The sequence below is a fragment of the Cebidichthys violaceus genome, unplaced genomic scaffold (genome assembly GCF_023349555.1).
Source record: "Cebidichthys violaceus isolate CVI_PGR_0920_01 unplaced genomic scaffold, fCebVio1.0.p SCAF_103, whole genome shotgun sequence".
In the NCBI taxonomy this organism is placed as follows: domain Eukaryota; kingdom Metazoa; phylum Chordata; class Actinopteri; order Perciformes; family Stichaeidae; genus Cebidichthys; species Cebidichthys violaceus.
The window spans coordinates 501,404-525,515 of record NW_027176267.1 but is presented as its reverse complement, the minus strand read 5'-3'; the positions used below and the strand labels follow the sequence as shown (position 1 = coordinate 525,515).

The 24,112-nt window shown below is 44.9% G+C and overlaps 1 protein-coding gene across 3 annotated transcripts in view; it reads right to left on the bottom strand.

Moving 5' to 3' along the window:
- Positions 1–24,063, bottom strand: part of kalrnb (kalirin RhoGEF kinase b) — a 31,808-nt gene extending 7,745 nt beyond the window's left edge. The window contains exons 1-41 of one of the 3 annotated variants that reach the window (XM_068731049.1): positions 23,541–24,063; positions 19,543–19,617; positions 19,350–19,464; positions 18,740–18,932; positions 18,428–18,651; positions 18,010–18,331; positions 17,213–17,335; positions 16,704–16,895; positions 16,087–16,218; positions 15,498–15,632; positions 15,323–15,415; positions 15,068–15,190; positions 14,252–14,368; positions 14,055–14,129; positions 13,656–13,778; positions 13,518–13,570; positions 13,008–13,155; positions 12,744–12,925; positions 12,563–12,660; positions 10,815–11,206; positions 10,599–10,718; positions 10,213–10,292; positions 9,722–9,860; positions 9,507–9,641; positions 9,180–9,327; positions 8,958–9,073; positions 8,672–8,794; positions 8,334–8,516; positions 8,057–8,181; positions 7,908–7,974; positions 7,705–7,814; positions 7,557–7,626; positions 7,357–7,446; positions 6,504–6,596; positions 6,035–6,146; positions 5,645–5,835; positions 5,248–5,349; positions 5,005–5,159; positions 4,748–4,850; positions 3,287–3,448; positions 1,977–2,178 (exon numbers count right to left, since the gene is read on the bottom strand). In XM_068731049.1, coding sequence (XP_068587150.1) covers positions 1,977–2,178; positions 3,287–3,448; positions 4,748–4,850; positions 5,005–5,159; positions 5,248–5,349; positions 5,645–5,835; positions 6,035–6,146; positions 6,504–6,596; positions 7,357–7,446; positions 7,557–7,626; positions 7,705–7,814; positions 7,908–7,974; positions 8,057–8,181; positions 8,334–8,516; positions 8,672–8,794; positions 8,958–9,073; positions 9,180–9,327; positions 9,507–9,641; positions 9,722–9,860; positions 10,213–10,292; positions 10,599–10,718; positions 10,815–11,206; positions 12,563–12,660; positions 12,744–12,925; positions 13,008–13,155; positions 13,518–13,570; positions 13,656–13,778; positions 14,055–14,129; positions 14,252–14,368; positions 15,068–15,190; positions 15,323–15,415; positions 15,498–15,632; positions 16,087–16,218; positions 16,704–16,895; positions 17,213–17,335; positions 18,010–18,331; positions 18,428–18,651; positions 18,740–18,932; positions 19,350–19,464; positions 19,543–19,617; positions 23,541–23,595 — 5,596 coding nt within the window. In that variant the 5' untranslated portion in view covers positions 23,596–24,063. The remainder of the gene's footprint in view (positions 1–1,976; positions 2,179–3,286; positions 3,449–4,747; positions 4,851–5,004; positions 5,160–5,247; positions 5,350–5,644; positions 5,836–6,034; positions 6,147–6,503; positions 6,597–7,356; positions 7,447–7,556; positions 7,627–7,704; positions 7,815–7,907; positions 7,975–8,056; positions 8,182–8,333; positions 8,517–8,671; positions 8,795–8,957; positions 9,074–9,179; positions 9,328–9,506; positions 9,642–9,721; positions 9,861–10,212; positions 10,293–10,598; positions 10,719–10,814; positions 11,207–12,562; positions 12,661–12,743; positions 12,926–13,007; positions 13,156–13,517; positions 13,571–13,655; positions 13,779–14,054; positions 14,130–14,251; positions 14,369–15,067; positions 15,191–15,322; positions 15,416–15,497; positions 15,633–16,086; positions 16,219–16,703; positions 16,896–17,212; positions 17,336–18,009; positions 18,332–18,427; positions 18,652–18,739; positions 18,933–19,349; positions 19,465–19,542; positions 19,618–23,540) is intronic. The other 2 variants (XM_068731067.1, XM_068731058.1) reach the window with 2 other exon arrangements.
- Positions 24,064–24,112: the final 49 nt, after the last annotated feature.

The window sequence follows — 24,112 nt, the reverse complement described above, 5'->3', positions numbered from 1 at the left end:
TACTTAAAGTAGAATTCTGCTGTTTTTTTACTCCCAGTAGAACTTGAATAAGTTGTATTTTTCAGAGTAAATGATTAGAGCAGAGAGTGAGACATGTGAGACGTGTGAGACATGTGAGACAGCTTCAGCTCGGACCTCCTGCAGACTGAACTCAGTCGGGTGTGGTAGTTAAAGTCAGAGATAATAAAACCTGCAGCTCCTGTTCAACACGTTGTGTTCAGCACAACATCCTACTGCAGCTTTTTAGGTAATGTGTGACGGTAGACAGACAGACAGACAGACAGACAGACAGACAGACAGGTCACCTTGTTCTGTCACTCATTAACACACACACACACTCATGTTTCCTCTCAAACACCCGTCTCTCTCTCTCTCTCTTTCTCTCTATAAACCCACCTCGGTCGTCCTCTCCCTTTCCCACAATCCATCCCCAAACAGCGGAACAATCCCAGCATGCACCTGTGCCCCGCCGCATGCTTCAGCATCGATCCATTCAGAAAAATAAATGTTCAAAAATGAAGGACAGACAGACAGAGAGGTGTTTCTGTCTCTCTCTCCACAGAGCTGAATGAAACTACAGTCTGAGCTCTGGAGGGGCGGGGCTTAGTCATGGGGGCGGGGCTAGAGGTAGGCGGGGGTTTACAAAGAAAAACATTTGAATATAAAGAAAAGTACAAACAAAGATGAAATAAAATAAAATTCATTAAAATGAGAAAAAAATTTAGAAATTATATTTAAAATGTATAATGACACGAAAAGTAAAATAAAACTAATAAAATATAAAATAGAACAAGGGAAGTGTGAATAAAATACAACATGATCAAAAAAATAAAAAACAATATGATCAAAAAAATTGAATTAAGTCATAAAATGAAATCTAAAATATATATATATAAATATATAAATATAGTAGTTGAAAAAGTGATTTTATATATATATTTATATATATATATATATATGTGTATTTATATATATATATTTATATATATATAAATAAAAAAACACATTAAGTTTTAGTAAAATACAAACAATAATATAATCGCGCCAAGATAACAAACAATTCAAGCATATACAAAAGAAAGATATAAAAAACAAGCTAAGTTTGAATAAAATGAAACATAATAATGCTCAACAGCTATATTGTAAAAAAATATATAAAATAAATTACATTTAACAGCCAAAACATACAATATGGAAATAAACAAAATAAATGTATGTGACATAAAAACCAATGAAGTGGAATAAAACTAAATGAATCTAAAGTAAAAGGAGAGACAACTTTATTTTTAAACTGCAGCTTCTCATTGTTTTGTGACACAGCAGGTAGCCACACACACACACACACACACACACACACACACACACACACACACACACTCTCTGAGTCAGGATGTTCCTGTTGAATCTGAACCTCCTTCAGGTCAATGTTTAACTGTGAAACTGTCTGTCTGTCTCTGTGAGAATGAGACATCTTGTCAAACCAGATTACAGATTCACTTTCATGTGGGTCAGTTTTAACCCTGAAACTACAAAACAATCTTTTTATTTTCTTGTTGGGTGGATAGAAAAGCTTTTTTGTTTGTGTAGGATCTTTAAAAAAAAAGATGAATGACAAATAATAATTACAGATGGATGAATATCACTTTGTTTCATGTGGGGGCTTAAAACATTTTGTCATAAATAACCTCTGGTTGTCTGTGCAAGTTGTTTGTATGTTGTCTCTTTAAGACACACAGTTATGATGCTAATGTGAAGCGGCAGATCCTAACAAACAAACAAAATGTGTTTAAATGTTTCATGCTGAGCTGCAGAACAAACAGCAACACAACTTCACAAGCAGGGATTTAAATATTTAGAGGAGAGAGAGAGAGAGAGAGAGAGAGAGGATGTGAGACGTCTCAACACTGTGAGGATGTTTAAAGTTCCCTCTGTTCAAACAGGAAGTGACATAGGGCAAAGTAAATCCCTGTACTCACCCCTCCCTGCATTGGACGAGGAGTTGGAGACATTAGAGGAGGAGGTGGTGGTGGTGGAGGAGGAGTTGAAGGAGGAGGAGGTGGTGGTGCTCGTAGAGGAGGTGTTGGAGGAGGAGGTGGTGGAGGCCGGGATGAGGCCCTCCATGTCGGCTGCACTGTGGGAGTGTGATAGACAGAGGGCGCTCATCGGCAGTAGACCCTCCTGCAGGAAACGACACAAAGACGTTAGAAATGTTTAGTTACAAATTTAACTTTCTTTAACTTTATGGGACATTTAGTTTGTTCTATTTGTTACTTTATGGGACATTTAGTTTGTTCTATTTGTTACTTTATGGGACATTTAGTTTGTTCTATTTGTTACTTTATGGGACATTTAGTTTGTTCTATTTGTTACTTTATGGGACATTTAGTTTGTTCTATTTGTTACTTTATGGGACATTTAGTTTATTATATTTGTTACTTTATGGGACATTTAGTTTGTTCTATTTGTTACTTTATGGGACATTTAGTTTGTTCTATTTGTTACTTTATGGGACATTTAGTTTGTTCTATTTGTTACTTTATGGGACATTTAGTTTGTTCTATTTGTTACTTTATGGGACATTTAGTTTATTATATTTGTTACTTTATGGGACATTTAGTTTGTTCTATTTGTTACTTTATGGGACATTTAGTTTGTTCTATTTGTTACTTTATGGGACATTTAGTTTATTATATTTGTTACTTTATGGGACATTTAGTTTGTTCTATTTGTTACTTTATGGGACATTTAGTTTGTTCTATTTGTTACTTTATGGGACATTTAGTTTATTATATTTGTTACTTTATGGGACATTTAGTTTGTTCTATTTGTTACTTTATGGGACATTTAGTTTGTTCTATTTGTTACTTTATGGGACATTTAGTTTATTATATTTGTTACTTTATGGGACATTTAGTTTATTATATTTGTTACTTTATGGGACATTTAGTTTGTTCTATTTGTTACTTTATGGGACATTTAGTTTGTTCTATTTGTTACTTTATGGGACATTTAGTTTGTTCTATTTGTTACTTTATGGGACATTTAGTTTATTATATTTGTTACTTTATGGGACATTTAGTTTGTTCTATTTGTTACTTTATGGGACATTTAGTTTGTTCTATTTGTTACTTTATGGGACATTTAGTTTATTATATTTGTTACTTTATGGGACATTTAGTTTGTTCTATTTGTTACTTTATGGGACATTTAGTTTATTATATTTGTTACTTTATGGGACATTTAGTTTTATTTGGTTCGTCACATTTCAGGGCGTTTGATTGGTTACCTGCGGGGGCGTTTGATCCGTCGTTCTGACCAGACACCACCCGGGCCGTTCGGCCGAGCGCTCCACCAGCTCCACCGTCTGACCGCAGCGGACGCCGAGCTCTCCGGGTCCACCGGAGGAGAAATCCAACAACACCACCACTAACTCACAGCCTCCCGACAGCTGCAGAGACGGACAGACAGAGTAGCTTCTGTTTAATACATATACATGTAGCATGACTGTCGGAATGTACTTCAAGTCTTTCTGCAGCAGACTGAAGACGAAGGACAAAAATATGTGAATCAACCTAATAGATGTTCTTCACCCGTCCAATCACAGCGGGCTAGAACACACCATGTGACACGTGTGTGTGTGTGTGTGTGTGTGTGTGTGTGTGTGTGTGTGTGTGTTGACGGAGCACATGTCTTCCAGCTGGTGTAGAAAACACACACGCCCTCACAGTGTCTACTGGGAGTACTGGGGTGTTCCCCGTCCAAAATCAAACGCAGATGTGAGCTGAAACACATCGACTGAAGCACTAAACAGCAGTATTTCTATTTATACTTTTACTCGATTACTAAAGGAAAAGTACTGCAAGTACAAGTCCTGAGTAACAAAGACATTTAAATGTAGTAGTTTGTTAATGTGGAGAATGTTGTATACTTTGTGTACTACTGGGTAGAGTAGTAGTACAGTACCGCATTAAAATGTGTTTTTTTAATGTAAAAAGTATACTCAAGTACTTCAGAGCAGTACTTGAGTAAATGTAGTTAGTTTTATAAATTCATATTTAGTTTTAAATAATTATGATCAGTGTAGAATTTGAATATAATTCAGATTTAAATTGTATTTAAACATTGTTGCAGCGATTTGTCAATTAATCAATTAGTCGATCAAGTATTTTGTAAATTAATTAATCATTTTAGTAATTTTTCATGTAAAAATGTCCAAGATTTCATATTAAACTGAACATCTGACAAAAAAACACATTTAAAAATAGTTCATTATATTTTCTGACAGACAGAAAATAATCAGCAGATTAATCGATAATGAAAGTAATAATTAGTTGCAGCCCTAAATATAATAAATCATAATATATTAGACATTTTTTATTATACTTCATGTGTAGTTGACTGCAACAAGCTTCTATAAACTATCAAACAGCTCACAACCAGTGTGTCCGAGGGTGGGTGGGGGGGTGGTACGGGCCGCTAACCCCCCCCCCTCAGCTCAACTGAACGGCAGGTAGAACAAATCAAACGTACCTCGTGAGGAAGAGCAGAAGAAGAAGAGAGGGTTTCCTAGAACACTATCTGAGACTGCAGAGAGGGAGAAACACCCGGACCAGCTGCAGCAGCGGTGATGTCATCCGACTGTGTGACACGCCCCTCTGGAGAGTGTGTGTGTGTGTGTGTGTGTGTGTGTGTGTGTGTGTGTGTGTGTGTGTGTGTGTGTGTGTGTGTGTGTGTGTGTGTGTGTTACCTTGTCGCTGTCGGCGGTGTTCTGTGACGTTCTGGAGGCGATGGAGACGGTGTCGGGCTGACTGCTGGCGTCGCCCAGACTGTCTGCGTCCTCGCTGGTCTCCCTGACAAGAGACGGACAGACGGACACGTTTATTGTGAGTGATTTAAAGTTTCAAATATTTCTACGTTATATGATATATATAATATATTTAGGAGCAGTAGCGGTTCAGTAGTTTTACTGACAGATCACGTGGAGGTGTCTACTGAGCTTCTTACCTGCGGCTGATGCTGCGCTGTCTCCCCAGGGTGGGGTTTGGTGTTTTGGGGAGGGGGATGGGCTCCCTCAGAGCGCCCCGCAGGTGGCCACGCCTCTCCTGGATCACCTGTCGAATGCTGCGGACCCACTCCTGCTTCAGCTCCAGCGACGACGCCTGTGGAGGAACGAGGACGACGGGTAGACGGCACCTTTAAAATATTACCGAAGCACCTTTTTGAAAATGTCGTCGGATCGGCACGAACCTTCAGGACCGTCTTGTTGTCGGACGTCGGCGTTCGTCCGACCCACAGAGCGAACTTACAGGGATCCCCCTCGATGTGCTCCGTTACCCCGAGCTCTGAGGTCTGAGAGTGAGACGGGTAAACACTGTTCAATCTTCTGGAAGCGGGGTTAGTGGTGTGTTGGTTTAACCTGATTGTGAGGACATTTAGCCAGTCCACAAACCAGCTTCAGTGTCCCCATAAACCACGATGACAGTATTATAATTCTTCTTATTATTATAAGTAGTGAGAACACTGCTTCAATCTTTTGATGTCCTCCATGAATGATAATTATAGACTAACATGGAGACACTTAAAATCATGTAAAGTTAAAATGTTGTTATGTATTGTAAATATTAAAATAGTTTGTATGTTTTACCCTCAGTCTGCTCTTGTACAGATATTTGGTTCGTCCGGACGAGTCCTTGATCTCCTTGCTGAAGATGAGTGACAGCTCGAACAGGAAGAGGTGCCGGTCCCGCCCCTTCCTGATCAGAGACTTGGGCTCCCAGACCAGGAAGGAGTCCTGGAGGAGGAGCTCACCCTGCACCTCCAGACCCTCCTCCAGACCTGACCGGGACGTCACGTATCATGAGGTATGATTTATGTTTCAAGCTCTAGGAAGTCCCTACATTTTGTTCACAGAGTACAAATGTCCACAGCGATACAAAAACACAACTAAAGCTTCATAGACTTCCAGCTCCTTCAAAATAAAAGCCCCCTCCCCCTAGCTCCTTCACAATAAAAGAGCTCATCGTCTGCGCGTTACCTTCCAGCATGCTAACATGCATAGCATCGTTCGCTCTCTTCGGGACGCTCAGCATCACGTCCAGGCCTTCTTTGATCTCGCCTTTTCCCTCCTCGCAGCACGCCAACAACTCCTGTAACCACAGCAACCAACCAATTAACACCAATGTACACGTTTTCATTAAAAAGAGAAATGTTGTAGTTACACATTGATTTGAGATAGTTCACATTTCTTCTTGTCCCTTCATTTTGACATTTATTGCTCTTTAGTCAATAATTACAAACCAGTTATTTACATCTTTTCTGACAATTTTTCTTTTTCACAAAATAATGATTAATGCAGAACAAAAGTGAAGTGATATGCACAATGTATTTGTGTACAAGTAATACTAATATTAAACATGAAACAGGACACTTTGATACTTAAACGTAAAAGCTTATGAGTGTTTATACTCAAATATGACTTTTATACTGAGTTAACGTAGTATTACCTTGAGCAGCAGCTGGTATTTGGTGATCCTCTGAACTGGTTTGATGAGAGCTGAGGAGATGGAGTTGGTGAGACCGTGTCTCCTCTGGACCTCCTGCAAACAAAACCAACACAAACAAACTGTTACCACATAAATGATAAGAGTCTGAAAAATACATTTTATGGAGCATCATTTGTTCATTTTCTATTTGCAGTAAACATCTCACAACTCTTCAGATTAGAAACTCTAGCAGATGTCCTGTTTGTGTACTAATGCAGTAAATATTGCAGTATATTTCATTTTAACTAGAAGTTAAAAGTACCAACTGAAGATTTCTTCCTGCTTGTACCAAATTGCTATTTAAGATATTATTGTTACATATTTGCAAGTAAATCTCCTTCAAGAAAACTGTATATTATGTATTATATCTACAGTAATATATACTATCTATTACTGTCTGTATTATTATTGTTATTGTTGTTGTTTTGATGGTAAACAGAAGTTGTTATTGTTGTTGTTGATGTTAAGATGGTAAACAGAAGTTGTTGTTATTGTTTTGATGACAGACAGAAGTTGTTGTTATTGTTGTTGTTAAGATGGTAAACAGAAGTTGTTGTTGTTGTTGTTGTTAATATTGTTATTGTTTTGATGACAGACAGAAGTTGTTGTTGTTGTTGTTAAGATGGTAAACAGAAGTTGTTGTTGTTGTTATTATTGTTATTGTTTTGATGGCAGACAGAAGTTGTTGTTATTGTTGTTGTTAAGATGGTAAACAGAAGTTGTTGTTGTTGTTGTTAATATTGTTATTGTTTTGATGGCAGACAGAAGTTGTTGTTGTTGTTGTTAAGATGGTAAACAGAAGTTGTAAACAGACCTCAAAGAATCCGGCTCCGTGCTGCTGGATCAGTAAACTGGAGTCTGGTTTGTTTCTGCAGTACGTCACGTACATGTGGAACTTATCCGCCTGGAACACAAAACATCTACTGAGTACTCGTACTATTTACTGAATACTAGTACTATTTACAGTATTTTAATCTGTTGTTTATGTAAACTAAAAGACAACAAAGTGGTTACCCAGGTAACGAAACAGTGTCCGACATCCTCGGGAAGCTGTTCGTAGTTTTCCAGCTCCTTCAGGAAAATACTGCAAAACACAGAGTACAAATACATATACTGTAGCGGTACTGTACATTATATTTCACAGTATATTTTGCAGTAGTACCTGTTGTGGAACTCGTAGATGTCCTGGATGTTTCCGAACACGATGTCGTCCTTGTTGTTGAGACCAGGTGGGACGTCCTCTGAGCCACTCGTCATCTCCCACAGGTACGTCTGCACGAGGAAAAAGTATTAGTATGAGGAAAGTACTATGTTGTACTTCAGTACTTGTATGCTACTAGCTGTGGTACTGCAGTACTATTGTACCTCAATACACTCCTGCAGATCTCTGACGTAGACTCTCTCAGTTTGAAGCAGCTCAGCCATGATGTACCTGAGATACACAAAACACACGTTATCACAGCATGTACTATGTTAATACTCTCTTTAGTAGTACTCGTACTAGTAGTACTCACTCTTTCTTGCGGGCAGAGCGCCTCTTCTCGTCGCTGACCTGGTGACTCGGGTCGGACAGGTTCACCTCGGGGTCCGAGTCCGAGAGACTGTTTGGGATCAGCTCCAACTCCAAGTCCTTATTGTCCTGACAGGGACACCGTAGGTTTAAAAAACACAGTTCTACACACAAAATACTACTAGTACTACTACTGTACTTAAAAGAGTCTACACACAAAATACTACCAGTACTACTGCTGTACTACCTCCTAAATACTACTGTCCTCAGTGCATTGGTACCTGCGAGCAGCCTCCCAGTGCCGCCTCCAGCAGGTGGCGGTACTGAGTCATCCGGACGGTGAAGTCTCGGTACCGTTTGTCCACCGCGGAGACGCAGCGGCGGAGCTCGGCCCGGTGGGCGTGTCCTTTAGCCAGCATGCTTTCAGCCAATTGGATGAGGAGGTGAACCTTTTCCTGTGTGTGCTGAGAGGCAGAGAGAACAGGTAAGTATACACACACACACATATACATATATGTGTATATATATATATATATATATATATATATATATATATATATATATATATATATACACATATATATACAGTATATGTACATATATATGTGTGTGTTGTCACCTTGGCGGACACACAGAACTCTCGGTGTTGGTTCAGCAGTTCTTGCGTCTCGACCACGGTTGACCCCGGTGACGTGTGTGTTACCAGGTAGTGGTCACCTGACTGCTGCAGCCAATCCAGAGCCTGCAACAAAGAAAACACACGTTACAATACTGCCCAACAAGTACTTATACTTTTGATCCTTTAAGTACATTTCACTGATAAAACTATGTTACTTAAATGGAAGACTTACAAACATGAATTAATAATCCTACATCTAAACTAACTACATCATTTAACAGTGTACCTGGTGGGCGTGGCTCTGGAACATCAGGTACTGCTGGCACTGATCCAGTCTACGCTTCTTCAGAGTCCAGAAGTGGAGGACTCGGTTCTCCCTCTGGAGGAGCTCACTAAGGATACCTGCACACACACACACACACACACCTGAGTCAGTAAAAACCAAACCAGTTAACCATGGCGTCCCTCAGGGCTCTTCACTGGGTTCTCTGGACTTCTCTAGTTTCACCTTTGACCTGCTGCTCCGGGACCCTGGAGTGACCCGTGACCTCGGTGACCCCCGACACGCTGTGGCCCGAGATGTTCGCCATGGTGACGCTGTTGCGGTGGATGTACTTGAGGAAGACCTCGGCGTTCCTTCTCGCCAAAGTGCAGGCCTGAACGATCAAACACGATGATGAAACTTTTAGCTCGTCGCCTTTAAAACACCTCGCAAGAATGCTAAAAACTTTATTATTTGACGACATTCAAAGCAATTAAAGACGATTTTAAAATAGATGACTCAGCGCTAAGTCCCGCCCCCTTAGTTGCTGTTGCTAGGCCCCCCCCCCGTCACCTTCAGGAAGGCCTCCTTCTGCTCCATGTGTTTGCTGACGAGCGGCAGCAGGAGCTCCGGCTGCCTCTCTCCTCCTCCACACCAGTCCTCCTCCCGCCGGTACTCCTGCTCCAGACTCTCCAGCACCCCGCACACCTGGAGGTTGCAGACAGACAGGTAGCACAGACAGACAGGTATGCCACAGACAGACAGACGGGTAGATAGACGAGTGATACCTGCTGGGACGTCCTGTAGAAGGCTGCGGAGGCGTTGACCAGTTTGAGTCGGTCCTCGATCCTCAGCATCAGAGTCTGCCAGTGCAGCGCCACCGTCTGGGCACAAGACCTCACTGCATCTGGGTCATAGTGACCTGACCTGAGGGGGGTGTTAGCTTAGCTTAGCATAACGACTGGAATCAAGGGGGGAACCGCTAGGTTGAAACTCCTCTTGTTCTCCACTGCGTTTAAACCTGACCTGCTGTCGCTAAAACAATAGATATTCATATCCAGCTTGTTCAAATTCACAAAAATACCAACAATAGCTCAAATTACAAAATATGGTGTCAGCAACGTCAGACTAAAAATCTGTTTTATTATGTGGCGTAATCTCATTTTAAACAGCAGGAATACGACTCAATGCTATAATAAATACTCTCCATGTATGTGGATATAAATACAGCTTGTGATGCTAATGCTAATGCTAATGCTTTATGTAAACCGTGACTCACCTGACCAGCAGCTCGGCTCTCTGCTGCAGAGCCAGAGCCACCTGGTGGGTCCTCTGCAGGGAGTCGGCGTGGAGCAGAGCCTGCAGAGACAATCCGGTCTTCATCAATACATCTCCGTCTACATGCACTAAATATCAGTGTTGTCGTTCCCAAAAAGATACATCAAACATCATGAAAACTAATATTTCTGTTTTCACTCAAAGTTTCTCTGATTTGACTGTTGGTCTCAGATGAATCAATCATGACGTCATCGTTTCACCGAGGAGCTCACAACGTAATGTTTTTACACAGCCTGGTTAAAGTGAACATGTTGTAGATTAAATATCAACATTTAAAGCTTCGTTTTGGCGACCGTTTAAAGAATGTCGTCGTTTGTGTGCAGTTACCTCGATGGCCTGCTGGAGGCGCTCGTGTTCCCTCTGCAGCTGCTCAGCTTCAGACAGACAGCTGGAGTTCAACATGCAGGACGACAGCATCACCTCCCCCTCTGAGATCCAGCCCAGCACCTGAGACACACACACACACACACACACACACACACAGGTGGAGGTCGATCTGCAGGTGTGTGTGTGTGTGTGTGTGTGTGTGTGTGTGTGTGTTACCTGCTTCACCTGGCTCTGTGTGTGTGTGTGTGTGTGTGTGTGTGTGTGTGTGTGTGTGTTACCTGCTTCACCTGGCTCTGTGTGTGTGTGTGTGTGTGTGTGTGTGTGTGTGTGTGTGTGTGTGTGTGTGTGTGTGTGTGTGTTACCTGCTTCACCTGGCTCTCTGTGTGTGTGTGTGTGTGTGTGTGTGTGTGTGTGTGTGTGTGTGTGTGTGTGTGTGTGTGTTACCTGCTTCACCTGGCTCTGCAGGTGTCTCAGCTGCAGGTTCTGCTCCAGGTGTGTGTGTGTGTGATCCGCAATCTGCTGCAGCTCCTTCTGTTTGTCCTGCAGGAGGCGCTGCAGCTCCTCCACCTGAGCTGAGAGACCCCCCTCCGCCTCCGACAGCTCGATTCCTGACACACACACACACACACACACACACACACACACACACACACACACACACACACACACACACACATATACATGCAAGAGCTTCAGAGTGAGGACATTTTGGCTGGTAAGGTCCTCACAAGTATTGTAATACAACTGTGTACGTGTGTTTGCGTGCATGGATGTGTGTGTGTGTGTGTGTGTGTGTGTGTGTGCGTGTGTGCGTGTGTGCGTGCAAATCCAATACGCTGGTTTCCATGGGGACCAGCTGTGTGCTTCATAGAGCAGTTTCCATGGCAACCCCATCCCCCCCCCCCATCAGTGTGTTACTGAACCGGTCAGACAGGATGTGATTTTGAACTGACGTTTGAGTCCTTCAAAGACCTGGAACCCCCTCAAGGACCACATGACCCCCTTTAAAGAATCCCTCCAACTCTGGAACCGCCTCAAGGACCACGTACGTGTGGACACCCTAAGAAAACCTTTCAAAGGAGGCACAAGAAACCCCCCAAAGACCCCCAGAGTCCACAAAAATAACTACTCACCAAACATGACCTAGTTACTAGTGGAAGACGATCAACGGTCTCTGGAACCTCCTCAAGGACCACTGGAGACCTCTAACAAGAATATTGCCCCGTTAAGGAGCACTAAAACCACCCAAGAACCTCTGGAACCCAAGAAAAGGCACCTGAAAATCCCTCAAGGTTTTCCTTTGAGGGAATCCCCCCATATGGGACCTACAGAACCCCCTCAAGAACCTCTGAACACCTCCAGGGAGCAAATTACTTTAGGACCCCTGAAGCTTTCTCAAGGACCATTGGAACTCCCTAAAGGACCTCAAGAACACCCTCAGGAATTCCCAGAGGGAGTTCTAGAAACCACTTAACGACCCCTGGAACTCATAAAAAGACTACTAGAATGCTGGAAACCTGTCAGTGACTGATAGAATTCCCGCCATGGACCATTTGGGCCCTCCTAGGGACTTCTAGGACTCCATCATTGACCACTGGAGCACTGTCAAGAGTCTACCAAGGTCTATTGACAGCCTTTCAGAACCATTGAATCCCTCCAAGTGACTTCCTCAAGGGGTCTGGAACCCCTTAAAGGACTCCCCCCTGAAGAACCACAGCTGTATCGGGCACCTTTAGAACTCCTTTGAGGAGCACTAGAAACCGTTCAAGAACCTCTGGAAACACTCCTGGAAGCCCCTCAAGGACCAGATCCTTTCTTGATCATGTCTTGTGGTGTACCCCAAGGCTCAATACTGGATCCCTTTCTTTTTTCCATCCATTTTTAGCTGCCGTTAAGTTCTTTCATTCAAAAACATGGCGGATGTGTCCGTGGATGTGCTGCTGCACTAACGAGGGGGGTCTTACCTGAGGCCTGAACCTCGGTGATGTACTGCTGGAGGTCGTGGCCTTGCTGGATAACCTCATAGATCATGTTGTTCATAGCCAGCCTCCGTTCCATGTGCCTACAGATCAATAGATCAAGTCAATGCCTGACATGCTTTTATTTTGGTGAGTCAGGAGGACGTCGTCACGCCGACTCGTCTACCTGTGGATGCGCTGCTGCGCTAGCGTTAGCACCTCCGGGCTAGCCTCCACCAGCCGTGACTGGCCCAACGTTAGCTTGTCCTGATTGGCGTCGGCTAGCCGCGATGACGCTAGCTTCTCTGCGGAGAAGTCCTGGGACTGTTTCTGGAGGTCCTGCTTCCAGGCGTCCATTTCCCCCGTTACCTAGAAACACATACTAAAGGTGGGCGACCTAGACCCGGTGGCGGGAGGTGACAACATATTGATTATCAACAACCGGTTTTACCTCCAGAGTGCACTGCTGCAGGATGCGGAGCTGCAGGTAGACGTCCAGTCGGATCTTCCTCTGGTGGAAAAGTTCCTCCAGCTGAACGTGAGACTCCTCCAGCTGCTGCAGCACTGTCTCCACCTGGGCCACCGAGCTGCCCTGAGGCCTGAAACAAACGCACCTCAAATGGTTAAAGACAAACCAGAGAAGAAACCCAACCACATAGACTTTGTAAACTAGAAAAGAAACGCACCCACGCAGGCTATATGAAGTAGAAAACAAACGCACCCATACACTCAAAATACAAAATAAAAGTACCCATAAACACTACACAATCTACAAAATAAAAGCACCAACACACTCTACACAAACTACAAAATAAAAGTACCCACACTGAACACACTCATCACGTGGGCCACAGAGCCCCCTAGAGGCCTAAAACAAACACACCCACAGTAGTTAGATACACCAGCTCCACTGTGAGCTGCCCCGATGAGTGAATCAAACGCATCCACACTCTGCGTGTACCTGAGTTGCAGGATGAGGTCTTCTCCTTCCCGGATGACACTCATCGCTGCTTCCTGTGGGTCAGGGTTAGAGGGGTTAGTGCGAGGGGTCACAGCTCGGGGTTAGCTTGTTACGACATGGGTTCAGGTGACAGCTAACCTGTGTGTTGGCCTGATGCTGCTGCTGCTGACTCATCAGAGCCTGAAGAGATTCAACGGTGTCGGGACAAACACAGAGATCAGAGGAGAGCTGCTTCTGGAGGCCCTCCATCCACACCGAGAGCTGAGGAGGAGGAGGAGGAGGAGGAGGAGGAGGAGATGGAGATACTGTCAGATATCGAAGCAGATCCTAAACTTTTTTTTGACAAATTCTACTCTGTAGTTCCAGATTGTTGAGGAGGAAAGAAAGTAGGATGGTGAAATGAGGAGAGGAGGTAGTGGGCAGGAGGAGGAGGTGGGAGGAGAGGAGGACAGAAAGATATATACATATATATATATCTATATATATATACATATATATATATATACATATTTATACATATATACTTGAGTGTATTACCTCCTTGGTGTGTGTGTAGAAAGACACAGCGAGGTCCAGCAGCAGCTTCCTCTGTTCAACTCTCTGGATGAACGCCTGCACACACACACACACACACACACACACACACACACACACACACACACACACATTAACATCATGCAAACACTTCCTGTAGCTGCCTTTCACAATAAAAGCCTTCTTTCTTTTTTTTTCACCTGCATGCGGAGTTCCAGGTCTCTGGCTGCCTGGTAGATCTCCTCCTCCTCACATTCTCCAGACTGAGCCAGCTGATCGGCTGCTTCCAGAAGCTTCTCTGCATTAGTGTAAGTGTTCTGACACACACACACACACACACATTTAATTATTCATTCTATTTTTACGACCATGTGGAGGCTACGCATGGTTCAGTTAATCCAGGTCTAAGTGTGGTTCAGTTAATCCAGGTCTAAGTGTGGTTCAGTTAATCCAGGTCTAAGTGTGGTTCAGTTAAACCAGGTCTAAGTGTGGTTCAGTTAAACCAGGTCTAAGTGTGGTTCAGTTAAACCAGGTCTAGGTGTGGTTCAGTTAATCCAGGTCTAGGTGTGGTTCAGTTAAACCAGGTCTAAGTGTGGTTCAATTAATCCAGGTCTAAGTGTGGTTCAGTTAAACCAGGTCTAAGTGTGGTTCAGTTAATCCAGGTCTAAGTGTGGTTCAGTTAATCCAGGTCTAAGTGTGGTTCAGTTAATCCAGGTCTAAATCTGGTTCAGTTAATCCAGGTCTAAATCTGGTTCAGTTAATCCAGGTCTAAGTGTGGTTCAGTTAATCCAGGTCTAAATGTGGTTCAGTTAATCCAGTTCTAAGTGGGGTCAGTTAAACCAGATCTAAGTGTGGTTCAGTTAAACCAGGTCTAAGTGTGGTTCAGTCAATCCAGGTCTAGGTGTGGTTTAGTTAAACCAGGTCTAAGTGTGGTTCAGTTAATCCAGGTCTAGGTGTGGTTCAGTTAAACCAGGTCTAGGTGTGGTTCAGTTAATCCAGGTCTAAGTGTGGTTTACCTGTGCGACCTGCTGGAAGTCGTCGTGGCGTTTCTGCAGCGCTCGCGCTCGGTGCAGAGACTTCCCCACGCCGCTGTGTTTGTTCAGGAAAACCTCACCGTGCTGCTCCACCCAGTCCAACACCTGAGAGACAGACAGGTGGAGAGAGAGAGACACACAGGTGGGAGGGGGGGGGGGGGGGGGGGCAGGTGATTTTGTGGGAAAGATTCTGAGAAGTAAATCTGGGTTTGGATCCTGACTGGATCTGGATTGTACCTGTCTGACATCCTGTTGAAACACACACAACTGCAGGCGCTGGTGGAGGCGGAGTTTACGATGCTGCCACGCCCCCTCCACCTCATGGTGACCCTGCAAATAATAAAAAAAAATTCACGTCAGTCCACCTGTCTGTCTGTTGGTAACATGTGAGACGTGTTACCGTGACCCATACCTGCATGACCTGGTGCAGAACTCCCATGATGCCGTGCGTGGCATTGGTGAAGTCCGGTTTGGTCGCGGAGTTGTCGGAGTCGGTCGCTGGGCAACGCTGGAGAACGTCCATTAAGGCTTTACCGCTCTCACTGACCTGCAGACAGACAGAGAGAGAGAGACAGGTGTTCAGACAGACAGGTTTTCACACTCTCGGATGGATAGATGTCTGGACAGACAGACAGGTATGTGGACACACAACAGGTGTTGAGAAAGACAGGTATGCAGACAGACAGTCAGGTATGTGTTCAGACAGACAGGTATGCGGACAGACAGTCAGGTATGTGTTCAGACAGACAGGTATGCGGGCAGACAGTCAGGTATGTGTTCAGACAGACAGGTATGCGGACAGACAGTCAGGTATGTGGACACACAACAGGTGTTGAGAAAGACAGGTATGCAGACAGACAGTCAGGTATGTGTTCAGACAGACAGGTGTTGATAGAGACAGGTATGTGGACAGACAGGTATGTGTTCAGACAGACAGGTGTTGATAGAGACAGGTATGCAGACAGACAGGTATGCGGACAGACAGACAGACAGACAGGTACCTGTGTGTAGTTAGCAGAGATCTCCTCGTTTACTTCCTGGTGTTTCTTCGTCGCAGCGTCCAGCTCTGCTGTCGCTGACGGAAACGGCCCTTCAGAGCACACCTGAACCCAGCTCTCCACTCTGAGCAGGAACTGGACAGACAGGTAGAGAGGCAGAGAGGCAGACAGGTAGAGAGGTAGAGAGGCAGACAGGTAGAGAGGTAGAGAGGCAGACAGGTAGACAGGTCGAGAGGGAGACAGGTAGAGAGGCAGACAGGTAGAGAGGTAGAGAGGCAGACAGGTAGAGAGGTAGACAGGTAGAGAGGCAGACAGGTAGAGAGGTAGAGAGGGAGACAGGTAGAGAGGTAGAGAGGGAGACAGGTAGAGAGGCAGACAGGTAGAGAGGTAGAGAGGGAGACAGGTAGAGAGGCAGACAGGTAGAGAGGCAGACAGGTAGAGAGGGAGACAGGTAGAGAGGTAGACAGGTAGAGAGGCAGACAGGTAAAATAGCAGTCAGGTAGACAGGTGAGTGGAGACAGTCAGGTAGGTCGTGGGATGACAGACAGGTATAAAGGTTGGAGGTGAGACATGTAGACAGATAAACTGGCAGTGATACAGGTATACAGGTGTGTCATCACCTGCTCCGCCCCCTGGTGGAAGCTGGTTGCCATGGCGAGCGTGATGCTGCGCTCCTCTAGCGCCGTCGTTAGCGTCTTCCAGTCGTCCTGTAACCGTGACGACACCGCGGTGATCCGACCCCCCCCGTAGTGACCGGCCTCCGCCAACCGCACCGCCACCGTCACCACGCTGTCCACGTTCACACTGCCGTTCTGTACAGTCACCACGGGGTTAATGTAGACAGACAGACAGACAGAGAGACAGACAGAGAGACAGACAGAGAGACAGAGACAGACAGACAGAGAGAGACAGACAGAGAGAGAGACAGACAGAGAGAGAGACAGACAGACAGACAGACAGAGAGAGAGAGAGAGAGAGACAGACAGAGAGAGAGAGAGACAGGCAGACAGAGAGAGACAGGCAGACAGAGAGAGACAGACAGACAGGAGAGAGAGAGAGAGAGAGAGACACAGACAGACAGAGAGACAGACAGACAGAGAGACAAAGAGAGAGACAGACAGACGCTCACCATGCAGTTGGCGGTGAAGTGCTGGTGTTGGTTCTGGAGGTCGAGGGCGTGCTGGTGGTTCTGACCCACCTCAGCTAGAGTCTGAACGAACAAGTCTTTACTGTGAGCGATCCACTCCGACATCTGGGACAGGAAGAGTACTTTAGTTAGTAATGCTAGAGACATCAGTAGTACTACTAGAGTTATCAGTAGTAATACTAGAGTTATCAGTAGTAATACTAGAGACATCAGTAGTACTACTAGAGTTATCAGTAGTAATGCTAGAGTCATCAGTAGTAATACTAGAGTTATCAGTAGTAATGCTAGAGTTATCAGTAGTAATGCTAGAGTTATCAGTAGTAATACTAGAGTCATCAGTAGTACTACTAGAGTCATCAGTAGTACTACTAGAGTTATCAGTGGTACTGCTAGAGTTATCAGTAGTACTGCTAGAGTTATCAGTAGTGTTGCTAGAGTCATCAGTAGTAATGCTAGAGTTATCAGTAGTACTACTAGAGTCATCAGTAGTAATGCTAGAGTTATCAGTAGTACTACTAGAGTCATCAGTAGTACTGCTAGAGTCATCAGTAGTACTACTAGAGTCATCAGTAGTAATGCTAGAGTTATCAGTAGTACTACTAGAGTCATCAGTAGTAATGCTAGAGTTATCAGTAGTACTACTAGAGTCATCAGTAGTAATGCTAGAGTTATCAGTAGTACTACTAGAGTCATCAGTAGTAATGCTGGAGTTATCAGTAGTACATAGTCAGTCAGACTCACTGACTGACTCCAGCTGAACCCTGATGGGTGAACCTCACCTTAGTGGCGTCCTGCTCAAACAGGTGCAGCTGCAGCACCTGGTCCAGGTGCAGCTTCCTGTCGCTCCAGCATTGCAGCAGGTGACCGCGAGCCGCCTGCAGCCGGTCCAGCAGAGACGAAACCTTTGGCGCGACGCTCTGGAAGTCCGCCCCGCCCGACAGCCAGCTGCCGTGACTACCGCCGCCGCCACCTTCGGTGGAGGCGTCACCGTGGGAGGGGCCAAGGCGCATGCGCTGGAGCAAGCTCCGCCCCTCTCGCTCGAGGGAGTCGACCGGTGCCGTTGCGATGGTGTTACGGAGCCGACCGTGTTCCTCCAGAAGTCTGGAGATGGAAAGTTGTTGTTATATTTCCGGAAACAAAAATATGTTGCTGTCAAACAATGGTCCATATACGTCTCAACACCAATCAATAACTCACTTGCGGGCCTCATCCACGTCCTGTGGCTCCGGTACGCGGCTCAGCCCGGCCTCCAGCTGCTCCAGCTGGGCCAGCAGCTGCGTGGCGGCTCCGGTGAACTCCTCCAGACCCAGACGCAGCTCGGTCCACTCCACGTGGTCGTACTCCAACGAACCACCGAGGTCAGACGTCAGCTGGGAGGGGTCCACGAGCCGGGACAAACCATCCACCGACACCAGGCTGGTCTGAAGACAGGCACCACCAGTTAGCAGCAGTAAGCAGTAGTATTACTGGAGCTGTCGGTATTACTGCTTTAGTCGTCAGTACTAGTACCTCGAAGGTGAGCTTGGCGCTGCCCAGGTTGGTCTTGTGTTTCTGCCAGAACGTGTCCGGTTTGATGAGCAGCGCTGTGTGGATGTGGGAGGAAAACGACTCCTGCAGTGTCCGTAGAACCGGCTTCACGCTGTCCCACTTACTGCCGCGCATGTCCACCACCACCGTGAAGCCACGAGCACGCACGTCCTCACTGACAGACAGACAGAGAGACAGACAGAGAGACAGACAGACAGACAGACAGACAGGGAGACAGAGAGACAGACAGACAGAGAGACAGACAGGGAGACAAACAGAGAGACAGACAGACAGAGAGACGAACAGGGAGACAGACGGACAGGGAGAGAGACAGACAAAGAGACAGACAGACAGACAGACAGACAAAGAGACAGACAGACAGACAGGGAGACAGACAGAGAGACAGACAGGGAGACAGAGAGACAGGGAGACAGACAGGGAGACAAACAGAGAGACAGACAGACAGAGAGACGAACAGGGAGACAGACAGACAGACAGGGAGAGAGACAGACAGGGAGACAGATGGGGAGGCTGAGAGTGAGACAGGGCAATCAAAGAGACAGCTGGAGAGGTTCATCAGGTGGACAGTTACCTGGGTATGGTCGCCAGGTAGGTGACCAATCGGCTGAGGTCTTCCTGTTTTATTCGATCGTGATTGGTCCTGGCAGGGAAGGTCAGTATTGGTCCGCCACGTTTGTCCCGCCCACCTAGAAGGACACAGTTAAACCGAGTCGCATCGGGACCAAACTGGGGTTGAACTCTGCAGGTGTGTGTGTTGTTTTTACCCGAAACGAAGGCCACCTTCTCTCTGAGCACCGTCAGGACGTCGACCGCTCGGACACACTCTGCTTTACCAGAACCTGCACAGGTACAATTGATTTATTTCATTATTTTATTTCATTTGTTGTTGTTGTTGTTGTTGTTGCCTCACTTTTACAGCTTTTGTCTGTCAAAGCACTTAGGCGCTATAGTTATAATAATAATAATAATAATATAGTTATTATTATTAGTAGTAGTACATTACGTCATCGTTACCAAACGTTCGTAGACGTAGCTGCTTCTCATGATGTGTGAAAGTAAAGTGAATAATTAATGTGGCTTCATCGTCTCAGAGCGATTCACCCAGAAAAACCTTCTGAGATTCAGAATATACCAAACAGTTATTATAATGTCATACTACAAAACAGTTATTATAATATGTCATATTACTACATATAATATTTAGAAAGAGCCCAGCAAACAACATCAAACTACTTCCACCCGTCCAACCAGGCTGCTGAGTGTGTGTGTGTGTGTGTGTGTGTGTGTGTGTGTGTGTGTGTGTGCGTGTGCGTGCGTGCGTGTGCGTGCGTGTGCGTGTGTGTGCGTGTTGGATTAGCTTCCTCCTGCTGTGCAGGATGATCTCACACACATGGGAGGCCTGTCTGCAACACACACACACACACACACACTGAGGGCATTAAACGTCTCAGGTTAGCGGCGATAACCCTCAGAGAGAGAGAACCTCAAACAGGAAGGGGATGAAGGACAACGCTCACAGTTATTCAACCTAAACTACCTCCTAGCAGGGTCCCTTCCTCCTTCTTTAGTGTCCTTGAGTCCTCCCTCCGGACCGATGCGTCTCCTCAGAAAACCCCAAAACTGACAGTTCAGACCCAAATAAGATGCATCTTTAAACACAAGTCTACACAGAACAGTGGAGTTTAAACGTTACACAAGGAACACAAGAGTGTTTCTCTATTTCAACTCACTGAGACGATAAAGATATGAAGATCTTTCACACTAAAAGATTCCCAACTGCTTCACAGTAAAACACAAGTTGTGTTTCACAGTAAAAGTCCTTTAGTTGCTTCACAATAAAAGCCCTCCAGCGTCTTTATGGTAAAAATACCCTGAATCCTTCACAATAAAAGCCCTCCAACGTCTTCTTAGTAGTCTAATCAGTAAAATATTAATAAAATCCACCCAGCTGTTTCACAGTAAAAGTCCTTTAGTTGCTTCACAATAAAAGCCCTCTAGCATCTTTATGGTAAAAATACCCTGAATCCTTCACAATAAGCTTTTATTGTGAAGGATTCAAGGTATTTTCACCATAAAGCCCTCCACTGTCTTCTGAGTAGTAAAATATTAGATATAAAATATTCACCCAGCTGTTTCACAGTAAAAGTCAACCGGCCACCTCCAGCGTCTTTACAGTAAAAATACCCCAAATCCTTCACATTAAAAGACCTGCTTGACTGGAAGCGTAAGTAAAAATGCAAATGTACAAATCTAGTCAAATCTCTCCAACTCCTTCACATTGAAAGCCCTCCAGATGCTTCACAGTAAAATCTCTGCAACTCCTTCACAGTAAAAGCCCTCCAGATGCTTCACAGTAAAATCTCTCCAACTCCTTCACAGTAAAAGCCCTCCAGATGCTTCACAGTAAAATCTCTCCAACTCCTTCACAGTAAAAGCCCTCCAGATGCCTCACAGTAAAATCTCTCCAACTCCTTCACAGTAAAAGCCCTCCAGATGCTTCACAGTAAAATCTCTCCAACTCCTTCACATTAAAAGCCCTGCAGCATCTTTTTGGTAGTCTAGTCAGTAAAATATTAGTAAAATCCACCCAGCTGTTTCACAGTAAAAGCCAACCCGCCACCTCCAGCGTCTTTACGGTAAAAATACCCCGAATCCTTCACAATAAAAGTCCTCTAACCTTTTAATAGTGAACAGCTGCTAGTCGTATTATACAGTATAGTATAGTGAATAACTTTTGGTCTGACAAAATGAGCGATATTAATGTAAACATATGATAATGCTTTGTTTGTATTGAACATAATCAACAGAAAGAGGAAATGTTTTATTTTGGAGGGTTTAATCTCCAGCTAAACACAGGTTATATATTAACGGGTCAAGTCATGAAATGTTGAACCGGAACGTATCAGTAAAATGTTCACTGACAGCGTATTTCATTACTTAGTTACATTTAGAGAACTTACTGCACTTAGTTAAGAAGCAGGAAAGATAGTGTTTCAAAGTAAAAGTCCTCCAGCTCCTTCACAATAAAACCCAATCCCTAACCCGGGTCATCAGTTGGACTCCGGGTCTGCTCGGGTCTTTGCTTAACGATTAAACTCTATTGCATCGAACTCTGACCACTTACTGTCATCCCTTCAAAATGAAGTGCTGATACTTCAGTGAGTATTTCCTCGTGTTAACGGCTCTGAGAGCAGAAGCTAACGGCCTGCAGTCGCTAACGAGTTAGCAGTGGGTGTCTGAGTCCAGACTGCTCTCAAGGAGTTAGGAGATCAGCTGTGTCTCAGGCTGACCGGCTGTCAATCAGAGTGACCGGCCTCAGAGATGCAGAAGGGATTTCCATTGTGATGAAGCTGTCTCACACACACAGACACACACACACACACACAGACACACACACACACACACACACACACACACACACACACACACACACACACACACACACACACTGAGTCAGTGAAAAGACTAAAATAGCTGCAGATGAAAAGCCTCCAGAGAGACTTGCTGTCAGTCTGTCAGGACTCATCACACCGATTACGCAACAAAAACTAATAAATATATTCCTCCAAAATGTCAGCCTCTTACAAATTGAGACATCAGAGTCAGACTGAGACAATGTATACGCTTTACTTTGAAACTGTGTGTGTCGTATTATGAATGTTAACATATATAGAACATATGAGGTCGACAAAATAATGTAAAATAGAAAACAGACGAATAGATGATTTAAAGTCTAGAAATGTCGTAGAAAACTGGACGTGAAAGTACAAATCCACAAATGTAGAAATGTAGTAGAATCTACACCTAGAATCCACACCTTCACAGTAAAAGCTCTCCAACTCCTTCACAATAAAAGCCCTTCAGATGCGTCACAGTAGAATCTATCCCACACCTTCACAGTAAAAGCCCTACAGATGCTTTTCAGTAAAATCTCTCCAACTCCTTCACAATAAAACTTCTCCAACTCCTTCACAGTAAAAGCCCTGTAGATGCTTCACAGAATCTCTCCAGATGTTTCACAGTAAAAGCCCTCCAATTCCTTCACAATAAAAGCCCTCCTGCTTCTGTCTGGGACCCAAATATTCCACCTTTTCCATCATAATTAGAACTCTACGTGTGGTTTAGCTTTAGCTGACCAGTGAAAACCTCTCCTTCTAATTATGACACATTGGGATAGGATTTTTAATTGACGCCCGTCGTCCAATCAGAAAGCAGTATTGCTTTTTGCAATCATGGTGTACTAATACCACTAATAATACTTCTATATTGGAGTGAATGGAAAAACCACGTGACCACAGCTAATATATATATATATATATATATATATATATATCTATATATATATATATATTTATATATCTAAATATATATATATTTATATATATATATATAAATATATATCTAAATATATATATCAGCTTCCATATTACTACACATGACATTACATCACACACACACACACACACACACACACACACACACACACACTAATAACCAAGCAGGCCTTCCCATAATCCTCCTTGGTAGGACCCTCCACCCCCAATACACACTCTCTCTCTCTCACACACACACACACACACACACACACACACACACCCCAATGGACAGAGGGATGCTGACACACACACACTCACACACACATTCTCTGAGTCAATGGGCGGATGTGGAGGCATCATGGCGACAGCAGCTCCTACTACACACACACACACACACACACACACACACACACACACACACACACACACACACACTCACACCCTACCTGCCGTGGCCAGGCCGTCCGGGCCCGCTTCTCCTCCTCCATCTACCGAATTCATCCTCCCTCCTCCTCCTCCTCCTCCTCCTCCTCCTCCTCCTCCTCCTCGGTCCTCCTCCCTCCTCCTCCGCCTCGCGCTCTCTCCTCCGTTATGTACCGTCGCTCCTCGCGCCTCCTCCCTGCCTACCGGTCCATCCCTGCGGGTTTACATCAGATCGGATCGGTCCAGGCTGTGTTCCGCTCCTCCCGGTACCGATCGGTCCGTCACTGCTGCATCCTCCTCGGCTTAGCCTCGACAGTCCTCCTCCTCCTCCTCCTCCTCCTCCTCCTCCTCCGCTGCTGCTGTTCTTACGTTTCCGTGATCCCGCGCGGCATCATATCACGTCACCGTTACCGCTCCCGTTACTGCTATAGTACCGTGAAGCCCCGGTGTGTGTCTCTCTCTCTCTCCTCCTGCCGGGCCGGGCAGCGGACGGTCGGTGGCTCTCGGTGTGTGTGTGTGTGTGTGTGTGTGTGTGTGTGTGTGTGTGTGTGTGTGTGTGTGTGTGTGTGTGTGTGTGTGTGTGTGTGTGTGTCAG